General features: G+C 65.5%; 1 protein-coding gene across 5 annotated transcripts in view; it reads right to left on the reverse strand.

Moving 5' to 3' along the window:
* PLEC (plectin) overlaps positions 1-11,565 on the reverse strand; it is a 50,472-nt gene extending 38,907 nt beyond the window's left edge. For 3 of the 5 annotated variants that reach the window (XM_054590582.1, XM_054590572.1, XM_054590571.1), the window contains exon 1: positions 11,373-11,565. In XM_054590582.1, coding sequence (XP_054446557.1) covers positions 11,373-11,565 — 193 coding nt within the window. Of the gene's footprint in view, positions 1-9,414; positions 9,572-11,372 lie in introns of those variants that run through there. The other 2 variants (XM_054590579.1, XM_054590578.1) reach the window with 1 other exon arrangement.
* Between the last annotated feature and the right edge of the window lie 1,459 nt (positions 11,566-13,024).

Below are 13,024 nucleotides of genomic sequence, written 5' to 3' on the forward strand. Positions count from 1 at the left end.
GGGGGTCCCGGGATGGCCCGAGAGGCACAGAGGGTCCGGCCCAGCCCCCGCCGCGCAGCCCCATTCGTGAATAGCACCTGAGGCCCCGGGAGGGCCTGGGTCCCACCCGCGCGTCCCCTCCCTCGGGGGGCCCCATCCTTCTGCTCCCAGGCCTCTCTCAAGCCTGTCTTCCTCCCCCCTCCACCACCACCGCGGGCCGGGCCCCCACGCTTCTCACCCCCAGGACCACGCGGGCCCCTGGGAGAGCGTCCCCGCGGGTGACAACAGCCCCCAGCCCTGCAGCGCCAGGCGCCCTGCACAAAGCCGCCTGAGGGCTCCCGCACACGAGTCCTGCCGCGCCCCGCTGCGCGGCCTGGCTCCCCACAACGGCTGGGCGGGCCCCTCTGCCGTCCCCTCTCCACAGGATGCCGGTCGGTCGGGCCGTGGGGACCTGCGTCACCCCCACCCCCAGGCCTGGACTCGCAGGCGTCACCACGGGGAAAGGAACATCCTCGCAGTTCCGGGGCGACGCACTTCCCGGAAAGGCCACTGGCACAGCTCCCCTCCACTGATTCGGGCCTCCAAAGCGCTGACCCCTCGCCTCAAAAGGCGCATCAGCACTTCCGATGGTAAGAAGCGGCCAGGAGACCAGGAAAGACGGTGCACTGCCAACCGGGGGGCAGACGTCCCTCCAAGACCCCTGTGACCCCTCCCCGGGCCCCACGGGTGCCGTGGGGACCGAGCTGGGGCCCTTCAGCCGCAGGGCGGCGGGCCCTCAGCGTCGCGGCCGGGGCCCCCGCGCCGACACAGGGCACCGGGACGTGGACCGCACCCCTCTCAGCACCCAAACAAACCGCACGGGCCTCCTTGCACAACCGACGGGAGAGCCCGCTGCTGAAAGACCCAGGGGATTTCCTACGGGCCAGCACTAACGTAACCTCTCATTAGCAATGCGAGGTTTAAAGCACTTGGAATGCGATGGATAAAAACCAGTCAGAACTTAAGTGCAGAAAGCCAGCCCGCAGCACCGAGGGAGGCACAGCCATGGGAAACGGACGTCCGGGAGGTCCAGCCCCACGGCACCAGAACCCCCGAGGTCACCGCTGCAATTACCGACAGCCAGCCCCCCTCGGCCGCTCTGGACGCTGTCTGTCCGTCACGGCCTCCTCTGGGCGCCTGCAGTGTTGGACGTCGGAGTGGCCAGGCTGTTGCCCATGTGCAGCTCTGAGCTCCAAGGCGGGAGCCGCAGGCAGAGGGACTGAGTCCGCAGGGAGGAGCAGCTGCAATGCCCAGCAAACACCTGAGAGGCACCTGTCGGACACTGCGCTCACCGCGAACGCGGCCGACGCCCACACCAAGTGCTCGGCCAGGGCCCTCCTGCCCCCGACCCCCCCCCCCCCGCACGGCGGGGCTCACTCTTACCCGGCTCCCACCCACCCTCCAGCATTTCCTGACGGACGTCTTGCAAACAGGAGCGTGGCTCTCGGTCTCCCCACTTTTAACACACAGCGGGCACCTTGTGCACACATCGCGGACAGGCGGTGCCCGCGTCCGCGCACACCCCACGTTGCACGCCGCCCCTTCCTCCCAGGAGCCCCGCTCACACCTGACAGACGCCCTCACTGGCTTCCTCCCCACGGCTTCACCGACGCGACGCCACCCGGAAGTTCAGGCACAGGGACTCCGGCCACTCTGAGCGGGGGACAGCACCCTGGTGCCAATAAAGCTGATGTTGCCTGTACCCTGGGACTCAGAAACGCTACTTACAACAACAGTTATAGACACGCACACCGAGCAGCCGCAAAGCTGTCCCCTGCAGCAGTTTCTAATACCAAAAAGTAAAACAAAATAGAAACCACCTGAATGTTCTACATCATGGGATTGGTTTAAATAGGATAGGGCCGCCATGCAAAGGGATGTTATATTGTGAATTAATGCCATAGAAAAATGTTCGTGTTGTAAGTTAAAAGAGGTCATGTGTGTCTAAAATATTTCACCACGCCCTGACTGGTGTGGCTCAGTGGACTGGGCATCACCTGCAAACTCAAAGGTTGCAGGTTCGATTCTCGGTCAGGGCTCATGCCTGGATCGTGGACCAGATCCCCAGTTGCTGGTGTGCGGAGGCAACGATCAATATTCTGTCACACGTCGATGTTTCTCTCCCCCCTTCATCCCTCCCTTCCCCTCTCTCTAAAAATAAAAATAAAATATTTCATGGTATTTAATTCCAAACTTACAAATAAACTAAATTATATGAAAAAACACTGCACACTTTCTAAAAACACAAACAAAAAGATGTGGAAGTTTTACAAAAACACCAACCAGCCGCTGCAGGGTGACTAGGGAGGGCACGGGGCGGGGCGGGGCGGGGGGGGGGGGCCTGCGAAAGGTAAGTTCGCGTCTAAATCCCCGGTGCCTGTGACCATATTTGGAAAGAGGGTCTTTGCCAGTGCAATTAAGGGTCTCGAGATGCAATCATCCCGGACTACACGGTGGGCCCTAAATCTAATGACAAGTGTCTTCACAAGAGACAGAAGAGGAGAGATGCGGAGAAGCCACGGGAAGATGGGGCAGAGCCGGGAGCGACGTGGCCACAACCGGAGGAAGGCCAACGGCCGCCAGGCGACCGGGCCGCCTGGAAGCCTTGAGAGCCTTCAGAGGAAGCACGACCCTGCCGAGGCCTCGCTTTTGGACCCCTGGCCTCCAGGACTCAGAGGAAAGCAATTCCTGCTGTTTTCAACCACCCGTGTGTGGTCGTCTGTGGTGGCTGATGCAGGAAGCTGCTGCAGCCTCTGTTCCTGGGAGTGGGTGCTTCCGCGGCAAACGCCTGAAAGTGTGGGACAGGCTTTGAAGCTGGGTACTGAACAGCGGCTGGAGAACTTTGAGGAACATGAAGAGCCTCCATTGCCTCAAGGACTGTTCGTAGAGTTCGGACTGACGTTGTCGAGTTGTGGCTTAGGAGGAAATGAGGAACACACCACTGGAGGGAAGGCGACTTACTAAACGGGGCGGGAAACGCGGCGAACTGGGCGGGAAGCAGAGCTTATGCGCGGTGAGCCTGGAGATTTCCAGGGCAGCGCGGGGCGTGGCAGGTGTCTCCTGGCTGCCCACGGGGACGTGGGAGGCAAGACGTACGCTGTGGAAGGGGCCATTGCACCAAAAAGGAGCCACCATGAGGATCTAGGCGTTGCAGCCGCGTCAGACGGCGGAAGGTACTGCTGCAGAGACTCCTGTTAAGAAAGCACGCTCGGCACGGAGAGCCAAGGGCGTGCCCGGGCAACCTGCGGCGGACCGGCGCACCGGCGCACCTGCCAGGGATAGGCAGGGGTCATCCAGGGGGGGCCTGTGAGAACCCCCTCCCCAGCGGCGTGGGCCCCGGGACAGGCAGGGGAGGCCCACGAGTGTAACGAGGGCATTGTACCAGCAGAAGCACTGCCGCCTCGGACTGAAGAGCACGGAGACAGGAGGAAAGGAAGGCAGGCTGCGGGAATCCTGGGGTCCCACTGGCAGGAAACGGGGAGAGGGAGCCGCTGGGCTTCACACGGGTGCGACTCGTGAAGAGAAAGGAAAGGAGGCTGCAGGGGCAGAGCCTCAGGCCGAGAGCGGGTGCCTCGGGCGCAGAGCGGAGCGTGAAGCCAGAGGGAGCAGCACGCTGTCCAGCTTCACGGGTCCGGCGACAGAGAAAAATTTTCCCCTGGGGGACGATACCTACGCCTCACTTATACCTGATTTCAACCATGTAGATTAGTCTTGGGGCTTTTGAGCTGATCAGATTCAATTGAGACTTCGGGGGCGGGTAGTGTTGGGATGGGGTGAATGTATTTTGCACATAACAGACGTGAGTTATACGGGACCAGAGGGCAAACGGCAGTGGATGGCGTGGTGGGCCCCCCAGTACACGACCACCTCTAAACCACTGAACGTGCCCTTATTTGGAAAAATGCCTTTGCAGTTGTAATTATGCCAAGAATCTTGAGATGCTGGATGACTCAGGGGACATGCTAAGGTCAGCAGCACATTCCTCACAAGACAGACAAGACACAGGGGAGAAGCCACGTGACCACAGGCGCAGCGAAGGGAGAGATGTGGCCGCGCTCGAAGGCGTGCGGGCGGCCACCACCGGCGGGGCAGGGGAGGGGTCTGCCCTGGGGCCCGGGGGGCGGGGGGGCAGCGCCCTGCTGACCCCTTGACTTCCCGACCTCCGGCCCCCAGGGCTGTGGGAGAATAAATTCCTGTTGTTTTAGGGCCACCTGGGCTGGGGCCTGGTTACTGCACCTCCAGGAACGCGGGGCGGGGCGGGGGGCGGGGGCTTTTCCGGGCTAGCTGTTCTCCGCAAACAACCATGAGTTCCTGTACAACAGTAACAGTGAAGCTCATTGTATCTTGTGCCTGTTTTAGGAGCTGCCCATGTAGCCATTCATTTATTAAGAAAAGAGAAAAAAAAAGATGCATTCCAAAAATGCAACATACACACTCATCTGAAAGTCAAAAAGAACAGAATGAAGATCAGAAAAAGCCACGGTGCTGAGAGACACCAGCTGGAGACGCCACCTCGGGCTTCCCGCCTGCTGCCCCTCCCCCGCCTGCACCCTGGGGCCCTGAACTCCCAGCGCCCAGCCCCGCCCCCCCCCCCGCCCCGTCCCAGGCACTGGTGCAGCTCTGCCCGTCTGACCCACCGGCCCTCCCCAGGCCTCCCGGACCCTGACCCGCCGCCCCGGATGTGCTCCTGAGGCTCCCCTTCCTGGAGCATTGGCCCCGGATCTGCCCTGACCCCGGAACCAGAACCAGAACCAGAACGGACAGCAGGCGCCCCCTCCTCCTCCTGGCCCAGGTCCCCTTTGTCTCCGGGCAGCAGTAAAGTTCCCTGCCAGGAGCTGACCCACCGGCCGGGGCGACTCTTCCACAGCTAAACCCGAACCCCAGCGCCCCCAGGAGAGCAAGCGTGAAGGAGAGAAGCTCTGCAGGCCACTGTCCCAAGTCCTCGAGTGGGCGCGTCCCTCCCTCACCTGAGAACCGTCCTGACTCTGCCTCCACCCAGCCTGCCATCACCCCCAGGCACCGAGCCGGCCACGGCAGGCCTGCCGCTGGGCACCGGCCTGGCCGCCCGACCGTGGCGGCTCTGGCCCCCCACCTGCACCATCCCCCCGGCCTCCCCGAGTCCCTCTCAGGGCACCCAGGCCCTGGCCCTGCTCCCAGCACCCCTCAGGCTCCGCCACGCGAAGGACGGAAGTCAGACCCCTACCCCGTGCCGGGCACAATTATTAATTCAAAGTGGATCGAAGATCTACACATAGGAGTTAAAACTGTGAAAATCTTGAAGGAAAGAAAACATGGGTCTAAATAAATCTTCCTGACTGTGGGGAAACACCAAAAGCACAAGCAACCAAAAGAAAAACAGAGAAACTGGATCCATTGTAATTAAAACCTTCTGCACGTCGAAGGACACCATCAAGGAAGTGAAAAGACAACCCACAGAATCAGAAAAAACTTTCGCAAATCACTTATCTGGTAAGGGGCCCGCAAGAGGAAAACCTAAAGGACACTTCCAACTTAATCACGGAAAGATAAACACCACATTTCAACACGGACAAAGGGGCCCTGGCAGGTGCGGCCCGTGCGTTGGGCGCAGCCCGCGCGCCGGACGGACCTGGGCAAAGACGTCTCGACAGAAGACACGCCACGGCCAAGACACACAGGAGAACACGCTCGACGGACCGGGCATCGGGAAACAGAAGAAATCCAGCACGGGCGCCCACTTCACACCCACTAGACTGGACGTCCGCCATCAACAAGGCAGATAATGGCTGGGAGTGTCGGCTGTGGCTGTGGGAAGGCAGGGCTGTGCGGCGCTCGGAGCACCACCTGGCAACCCTCCAAGAGCTACACACACAACGGCCCCAGGACCCCGCAATTCCACTCCCTGGTGTCTGCCCGGGAGAGGCAAAGACATGAGTCCACGCGGAAGCGCGACACGAGGCTGGCAGCGCGCCGTTCAGAGCAGCTGGAGGGGTGGCGGCGGGGGGGGGGGGACCACCCAAATGTCTGCCGAGGCTGTCGAGGTACGACAGACAGCGTTGCCTCTACAAAACAGGGTAGGTACCTTAACTTCTCCAGGGCTGAAAAACGCTAACCATCACCTGACCTGCTGGAAAAACGGCGCCATCACAGTTGCTGGACGCTGCGTCGCTACAACCTTCGACTGGTAAAAACACACAATCAGCAGCAAGGTAAAGCAGGGTACACCTGTATCTGAAACATCCAATCTAGGCGGAAACGCAGGGATGAAAGTAGGTCAGCGTTTGCCCAGCATCAGGTGATGTAAACATTCTGGAACTGTGGTAATGGTTTCACAAGTCGCTCACTACGCTAAAAACCACCGAAGTCTGCGTGTGTGTGTGTGGTGTGTGTGTGTGTGTCTGTCTGTCTGTCTGTCACACACACACATGTGGCCGCTCCGGCCAGTTAGAGTGGGGGCCAGAGTTGTGACATCAACCGTTTCTCTTTACACGCTTCCATGATGCTGGTTCTTTGTTTTCTGAGCCCGTTTGGCTTTTGACAGTGAGCAGAGACCGAAAGCCCTCTCCCAAGAGCCCCCCTCACCTGCCAGCCTCTGCTCCTGCCAGCGCAGCGCCGGCCACCACGGAGGGCGACGCGAGCCGTCCCCCCTCACCCATGCAAGCACCCTGCGCGAGCCGGCCCAGGGCCTGGGGCCGGTGCGGGGGGCACAGATAACAGAGCTCTGCGTCCCGGCAGCAGAGGGTGGGACCCGCGAGGGGGGTGCGCGGCACAGCGGCCGGAGCCTGGGTCTGCGGCGGCCAGCAGGCCCCAGCAGGCACACTGACACTCCCCCTGGCCCCTCTCCAGCCTCCCGCCTGCGGCCCCGCCCTCCAATCTGATCCTCCCCGACTCTGTTGTCACGCTGCTCCCAGCCCTGAGAGGACAACCTTGAACTCTCCCCCCTCTGCCCAGGCGCTCCTGGCCGGCCGCACCCTCCACAGCCTGTCCTGCGCCTCACGCCCGGGGCCCATGGACCGGCCTCCGGCCCTGCGCACACAGCACCACTTGAGGGGCTGGGGAAGCGCCTTCTCCTCCAGACACCCCTCCCACGTTCGCCCACTCACCTCCAGCCCTGACCCCACCCCCGCACGCCTGACCCCGGCCTCTCCAGGCTCCCCTGGAACGGCAGGCCGGGCTCTGGGGACCCAGGAGTCAGGACACCCCTAGCAGCTGAGCTGGCTGGCCACACACCCCGTGGCCTCAGCCCCACAGGAATCTGCCCTGCAGAAGAGACCAGGAGGATGGGGAGCGGCTGCGGCCAGCAGGAAACCAAGAATGTTCTGGAAGGATCGGTGACCACCTGGGGACAACTGGGGATTTTCAGGGGGAAGGCCAGGGGTGACGGTGAGTCTGGGTGGGGCCTACAGGACTGTGGGGCTTCCGGCGGGGGGGCGGGTCACTGAGGTGAGAGGCCGAGGGGCTGGGCTTGGAGGGGCAGACCAGGAGTTGGGCCTAGTGGGTAAGAGCAGGGGAGCGTTGGGCTGGGGGTGTCTGCCAGAGCGGGTCAGAGGCCAGGAGGCAGAAGACAGAGGCCTTCGCGGGCCCAGCGACGGACCAAGAGTCGCTGTACGGGGCTGGGCAGGGGCTCCTGAGGGCAGAGCCGGCCCAGGCACGGGGCTCCTGCACCCCGCCCGAGCACTCACTTGCCGGCTGACACGGGGCCTGCCTGCCTTCGCTCCCTCCCTGGGGCGGCCCTGCACCTCCGGGGCCAGGACGGGCCGGCCCCTAGTAGGTCCGAGGGGCTCCCGACAGTCGGCCCTGCGGCCCACAGCCTTGCCACCTCTAGCCTCTTCGGGGGCTCGGCCACGGCGCCGCCACAGCCACAGGCACCAGCCCAGCCCTGCACCCACTCCCTCGGCTCAAGCCAGAAGCTGAGGGGACTCCGCGGTGCCCCATACGCCCCAGGAGTTCTCCCTACTCCTGAGGGCACAGGGAGTCCCCGGAACCTGCTCTCCGGCTCGGCACCTCTCAGCCACCCTCGGACCAGGGCCGCACGGGAGCCGCACCGCGACAGCGGCCAGTCCGCTATACGCAGGCGCCGGGCAGCCCCAGGCCAAGGGGCAGGCAAGAGTCAGCCACCGAGCCCAGGAAGCAGACCCGGGCCAAGGCGCCGCAATGTGTCCAACAGAACCCTGGTGACCAGGGAAGCAGGGCCCAGCCCGGGACAGGCTCTGTGCACACACAGCCCCGCGTCCGGCCCAGGCCAAGGGGCGCGTGCTGTCAGGCGCCCACTTCACAGAGCGGCCAGTTCACACACAGCTCTGCCCCCGGGCTTGTCGGGAGAGCGTGGCTCAGGCGGGCAGCTGCTTCCCGCCCTGCACCTGTCCAGGGCGCCCCTCCTCCCTGTGGGTGCAGCGGTGGGACTCAGGGCCCACGGTCACAGCAGGGACTCTGCCTGCCCCGTGAGCTGGTCACAGGGGCCAGCAGCGGCCCCCTGCTGTCAAGGAGCCGCTGGCAGCACGCCGGCCCGCTCAGGACCCAGGGGAAGCTGCTTGCGAAGGACCCCGGGGGCAGAGATGAGCGCTGGGCCCTGAGGAGCTGCCGCGCCTTGGCAAGGTGGGTGGGTGGAGAGGGTTCCACAGGCCCCGGGCGAGGCCCAGCAGGACGGCTCTCCCTGAGCTGCCCTTGGGGGCCAAGCCAGTAAAACCAGCCGGGTGGAGCTGGAACCTGTCCTGCCGCCGGGCTCCGCCCGGGCCCCCCGCGGCGACCCCCGCCAGCAGCTCACTCCCTGGCCGCCAGCCCCTGTGGGTGGGGTGCAGGCCCGCCCAGGGCGGGAGGGTGCGGAGGGGCCCCGGGGGCGTGGGGCGGGACAAGGGGGCTGCCAAAAGCCACAGAGCGGTTTCCTCCGAAGAGGCAGAGGGGGCTGCCCAGACTTCCCCAGCCCACAGCTGCCCCCCAGGGGACAGCGGAGGGGTGGGACGGGGTCCCTGCCAAGGAAGGACAGCCGCCGAGGCGCTGGCCACTTCGGGAAGTGAGGAGAGGCCACAACTATGTGTCCCACTGCCAAGCTTCCAAGCGGTGGCAGCCGCCCCTGCCCCATGTGGGAGGCATCCAGCTGAGGGGCAGGGAACAGCTCAGCCTTGACCCACGTGCCTGCTGAGCACAGACCTGGGACACTGGACACTGGCCGGGAGGAGCCCCTGCCGCCGCGCGGCCCACCCCACCTACCCGCTCCGCGCGATGTCCTATTAAGGACATGACCGCGGGGGCTGCGCCGAGAGCGCTGGCCTCTTCCCGAAGCGCCGGGGCTGCGGGGATGAGCGAGGCGGGTGAGGGGCTGGGCTCCGTCTGGGCCGCGATGGGGACAGTCTGTGCGGACAAGGTGTCAGAGGCCAGGCTGTCAGACTGGAGGACCTGCCAGGGCCGGCGGCGTCCTACCTTTGTACCTCTCCCGCACCTCCTCGTAGGCCTGGATGAAGTCCTGCTCGTCGGGTGGCGGGCCGAGCGGCAGCAGGGCGGCCATGCCGGCGGGCGCGGGACGCGGCGGGGGCGCTGCGGCGCAGAGGGAGCCTCCAGCCCCGGGCGGCCACTCTGTCCCTGTGGCCGCGAGCGCCACTTAAAGGAGCCGCCCCCGCCCCGCCCCGCACCCAGGATGCCCCACGGGAGGGGCGGGGCGGGGCCAGAGCCGGGCCGGGCCCCGGGGAGCTTCGGCTGCACGTCCGGGCGCGTCCCGTTGGCTCTGCTGGAGCGGGCTCCACGGGCCGCGCGTCTCGGACCACTGCGCGCGCCCGCGAGCGCACACTGTGTCCCGCTCCGGAACGGGTCGCGGGCGCCAACAGCCTGGATTCTTCTCGCCCAGCTCCCAGCTCCGCAGCAGCCCCCTCCCTCGCCAGCCCCGACCTTCTCCGGTGACCCTGCCGGATCCAGCGACCTCACCTGGCCGCCCGGGTCGCGCCCCTCCCGTCTCCCTCCTCTCCAGGACGCTTCCCTTGCAACCTGAGAGCCAGAGTTGGTATTATCAACACAAAAAGGGCTCTTAAAATAAAAAGAAGAGAATTTATGTACTATAACAGGACTGAAGCAGGGACTTTTCAGAAGAAATAAAATGCTGGTACCAATAAAAGCCATTCTTTAAGGGGACGAAATGGTAATGGGAAAAAATATATATTATAAAGATCACATAAAAAGCAAAACCAAACCAAACAAACCCATTCTTTTCCACCCATCACATCGGCAGAGACCCTCCTCTTGGCCCTGACCAACGTCCTCCTTTGCAGAGGCCCCGCACGTCCTCTCTGGCCTTGAGCGCGGCACCCCCGTGGCCGGGAGCCCTCGCCCGGCGCCGGCGCTGACCATGCACAGAGGCCCGGCCTGGGCCGGCGGCCGCACCGCTCAGAGCCCACTGCGGGGCAGGGTTTCACTGAGGAAGGTCAGGGTACGGGAGGGCATCCCGGCTGCTTTCATGTAGGGAGAAAGGGCCTCTTTTAAAGCCCGCATGCGACACGCAAAAATTTTAGACTGTCCGGCGATGGGTCCCATCCGCCCGGCCCGGCGGGGCGGGGGTGGGGGGGTGGCAAGCCTTCTCCCTGTCCTGCTGCCCTGCTCCTCCGTGTGTCCACCCACCACGTCCCTCGCTGCCCACAACACCGCCCTCGCTCGACGGCCGGCAGGCCTGCCTCTCCCCACGTGCCTTGGGCCGCCCTCCCGGCCTCCTCGGGGGCCAGCCCTGCCCCCCAGACGCCAGACCAACATCCGTGCCCCGTGGCACTGGGGTCAGCACTCGGCCTGAGCACAGAGACCCTCGACGGGCTCCCCCCTTGCCCGGTACATGCTGCGGTGGCTTCCAGCCCCAGGTCACCCGCTTTGCAAAGGGACGCCGCTGCCCAGCTGCCAGCCCTGCACTGCGGGAGGCCTCTCCCCGGCCCTCCCGTTCTCCTCCCCAGAAAGGCAGCGACTGGAGAGCAAGGCCCGCGCTGGCTCAGGGAGGGGCTGGGGCTCTCACCAAGCCGGTGTGCCCCCTGCCCTGCTCCTAGGTGCTTCCACCGCGCCCCATGGTGGCAGCCAAGACCAGGGGGCCTGGAGGGCAGCTCTGCCCAGAAGACCAAGAAAGCAGCACAGTGGCATTTGGGCACCGGACCCCTTCATGAGGCCACGGACGGTGCGGCCACAGCCGGGCCACCGCAGGCCTCCTGCAGCAGGCGGAGGGGCGCCAGCAGGTGGCGCTGTGCTGCCTGCCGCCACCGGGCTCGGGAGGGCCCTCTCTGACCCGCAGCTGTCTCACCTCTCCTCCCAGGCCCACACCTGCAGGGAGCGCACAGCAGCGGCCGGTCAGCGGTCAGCCGGCCGGTCAGCCCGCCGGTGCTTGCAAAAGGAAAGGCGAGGCCCTTCGGCACTACCTGCAATTCGGATGACCGCCCGCTCAGCAGGGTCCAAGACACCGCCATTGCCGCCAGAGCTGCCTCCACTCCTCCGGCTCCGCTGCGTCTTCCCCAGGTTCCAGGGCAGGGTGTCCCCCGGGCTGGGCGAGCTGCTGCTTCCATTGGAGCCGTCCTCTGCCACCGCCCGCACCTCGTGGTCCTCACCCGACATGGCTTCCTGGAGAGGGAGCGGGAGGGGTCACACCTCGGGGGCGCTGCACACCGACGCGCCATTCTCAACCTGGACGCTGGCCCCACCCATCCAGCTGTCGGCGGAACGCTGACGCCCACCTGCCTCCGGAGTCCCACCTCGTGCACGTACGGACCACCCATCCTCTGCGCCCAGACGTGGGAGACCCTCGCCCACCGTCCGAGTTGGCCTCACCCTCTCCCGATCATCCCTCGGACACCACGCAGTGACAGCCCCCCCAGCGCTGGCCCCACTCCCCCCAGCCTGCTACCGGGACATGGACCCCCCCATTGTCGCCCCTCCCTTCTGTTAGTCACCCAAACACTGGGCCCTCTATGCGCTCACCCGTGGGCTCACTTTAGCAGAGGACGCTGACCCCACCCTCCACCCCCACTCCCCCAACCTGGACCCTGCCTCTTCTAACCCTCTGACCACCAGGAAAGCCACGCCGTCGGGAAGCACTGGCGCCGCCCGCCCCTCCGGGACCCTAACCCCATCCCCGGGACAATGGCGTTGCACCTACCAGCGGTCTCAGCCGCCAGGCCTCCCAGGGCCCCGCCTCACCCCGAGCCCCGCACCGTCCCACCGTGGTCTCCGCAGCGCACGCCTATAAATAGCTGGAGCCGCAGTGCCGTGGGCCGCAGGAGCTCGCTGCGGCAAGGCGGGGAGCCCGGGCGGCCGCTCCAGCAGCCCACTCCGGGTGCGCGCACACCCGCACCGCCGGCGCTGCCAGAGCGCACGCACACCCACTCGTGCACACTCCTCAGCTCCCCATCCCCGGGAGCGCTGGCGTGCGGGAGGTGAATGGGGCTCTGTCCCGGCGGGGGTGGGGTGGCGGGGGCACAATGTGGGCTCTGTGCCTCGGCCCGCAGGCTAAGGGCTGGGGAGGAGGCAGGGGGCACTGACCTAGGGGGCACTGACCTGGGGGCCACTCCGCCCCGCCTGCCACGGCCTCCCCCAACGGCCGCCCGTGCTTCGACCCCCCGCGGCCAGCCGAGCCTCCCCAACAATCTTTCCTGCCCACACCCCGGGCACCGCCCGACCAGTTCCGCAGTCTCCAGCGCTCAGAGGTGGTGTCCTCCGGAGGGAGGATGGGCCGCGACGCAGTCCCGAGTTCCGGAGCGCCTGCGGACGGAGGGCTCCCTGCCCACCCCGAAGCTCCCGCACGCTGCGCGCCTCTCCAGCCGGGTCCCGGTCATACGTGCCTGGTGGCTCAGCTCGGCTAGGCTCGGCCGCCGCAGCCAGACTGCTTGGACCCGGAGAAGCGCGGAGGCGACGCAGGCGGGGCGAGCCCGGAGCCCCGCCCCGGCTCCAAACCGAGCGCCGCCCGTACAGTCCGGCGCCCGAGTGCGTGCGGGGCCAGGGGCTCACGGAGGTGGCGGGGCTGGAGCGCTATTGTGGCTCGACCTCAGCGCTCCCACCAAGCACAGCCCTATCGCCA

This window comes from Pteronotus mesoamericanus, unplaced genomic scaffold, assembly GCF_021234165.1.
Source record: "Pteronotus mesoamericanus isolate MK-2021 breed Mesoamerican mustached bat unplaced genomic scaffold, CSHL_Meso_final scaffold_174, whole genome shotgun sequence".
NCBI classification, from domain to species: Eukaryota; Metazoa; Chordata; class Mammalia; order Chiroptera; family Mormoopidae; genus Pteronotus; species Pteronotus mesoamericanus.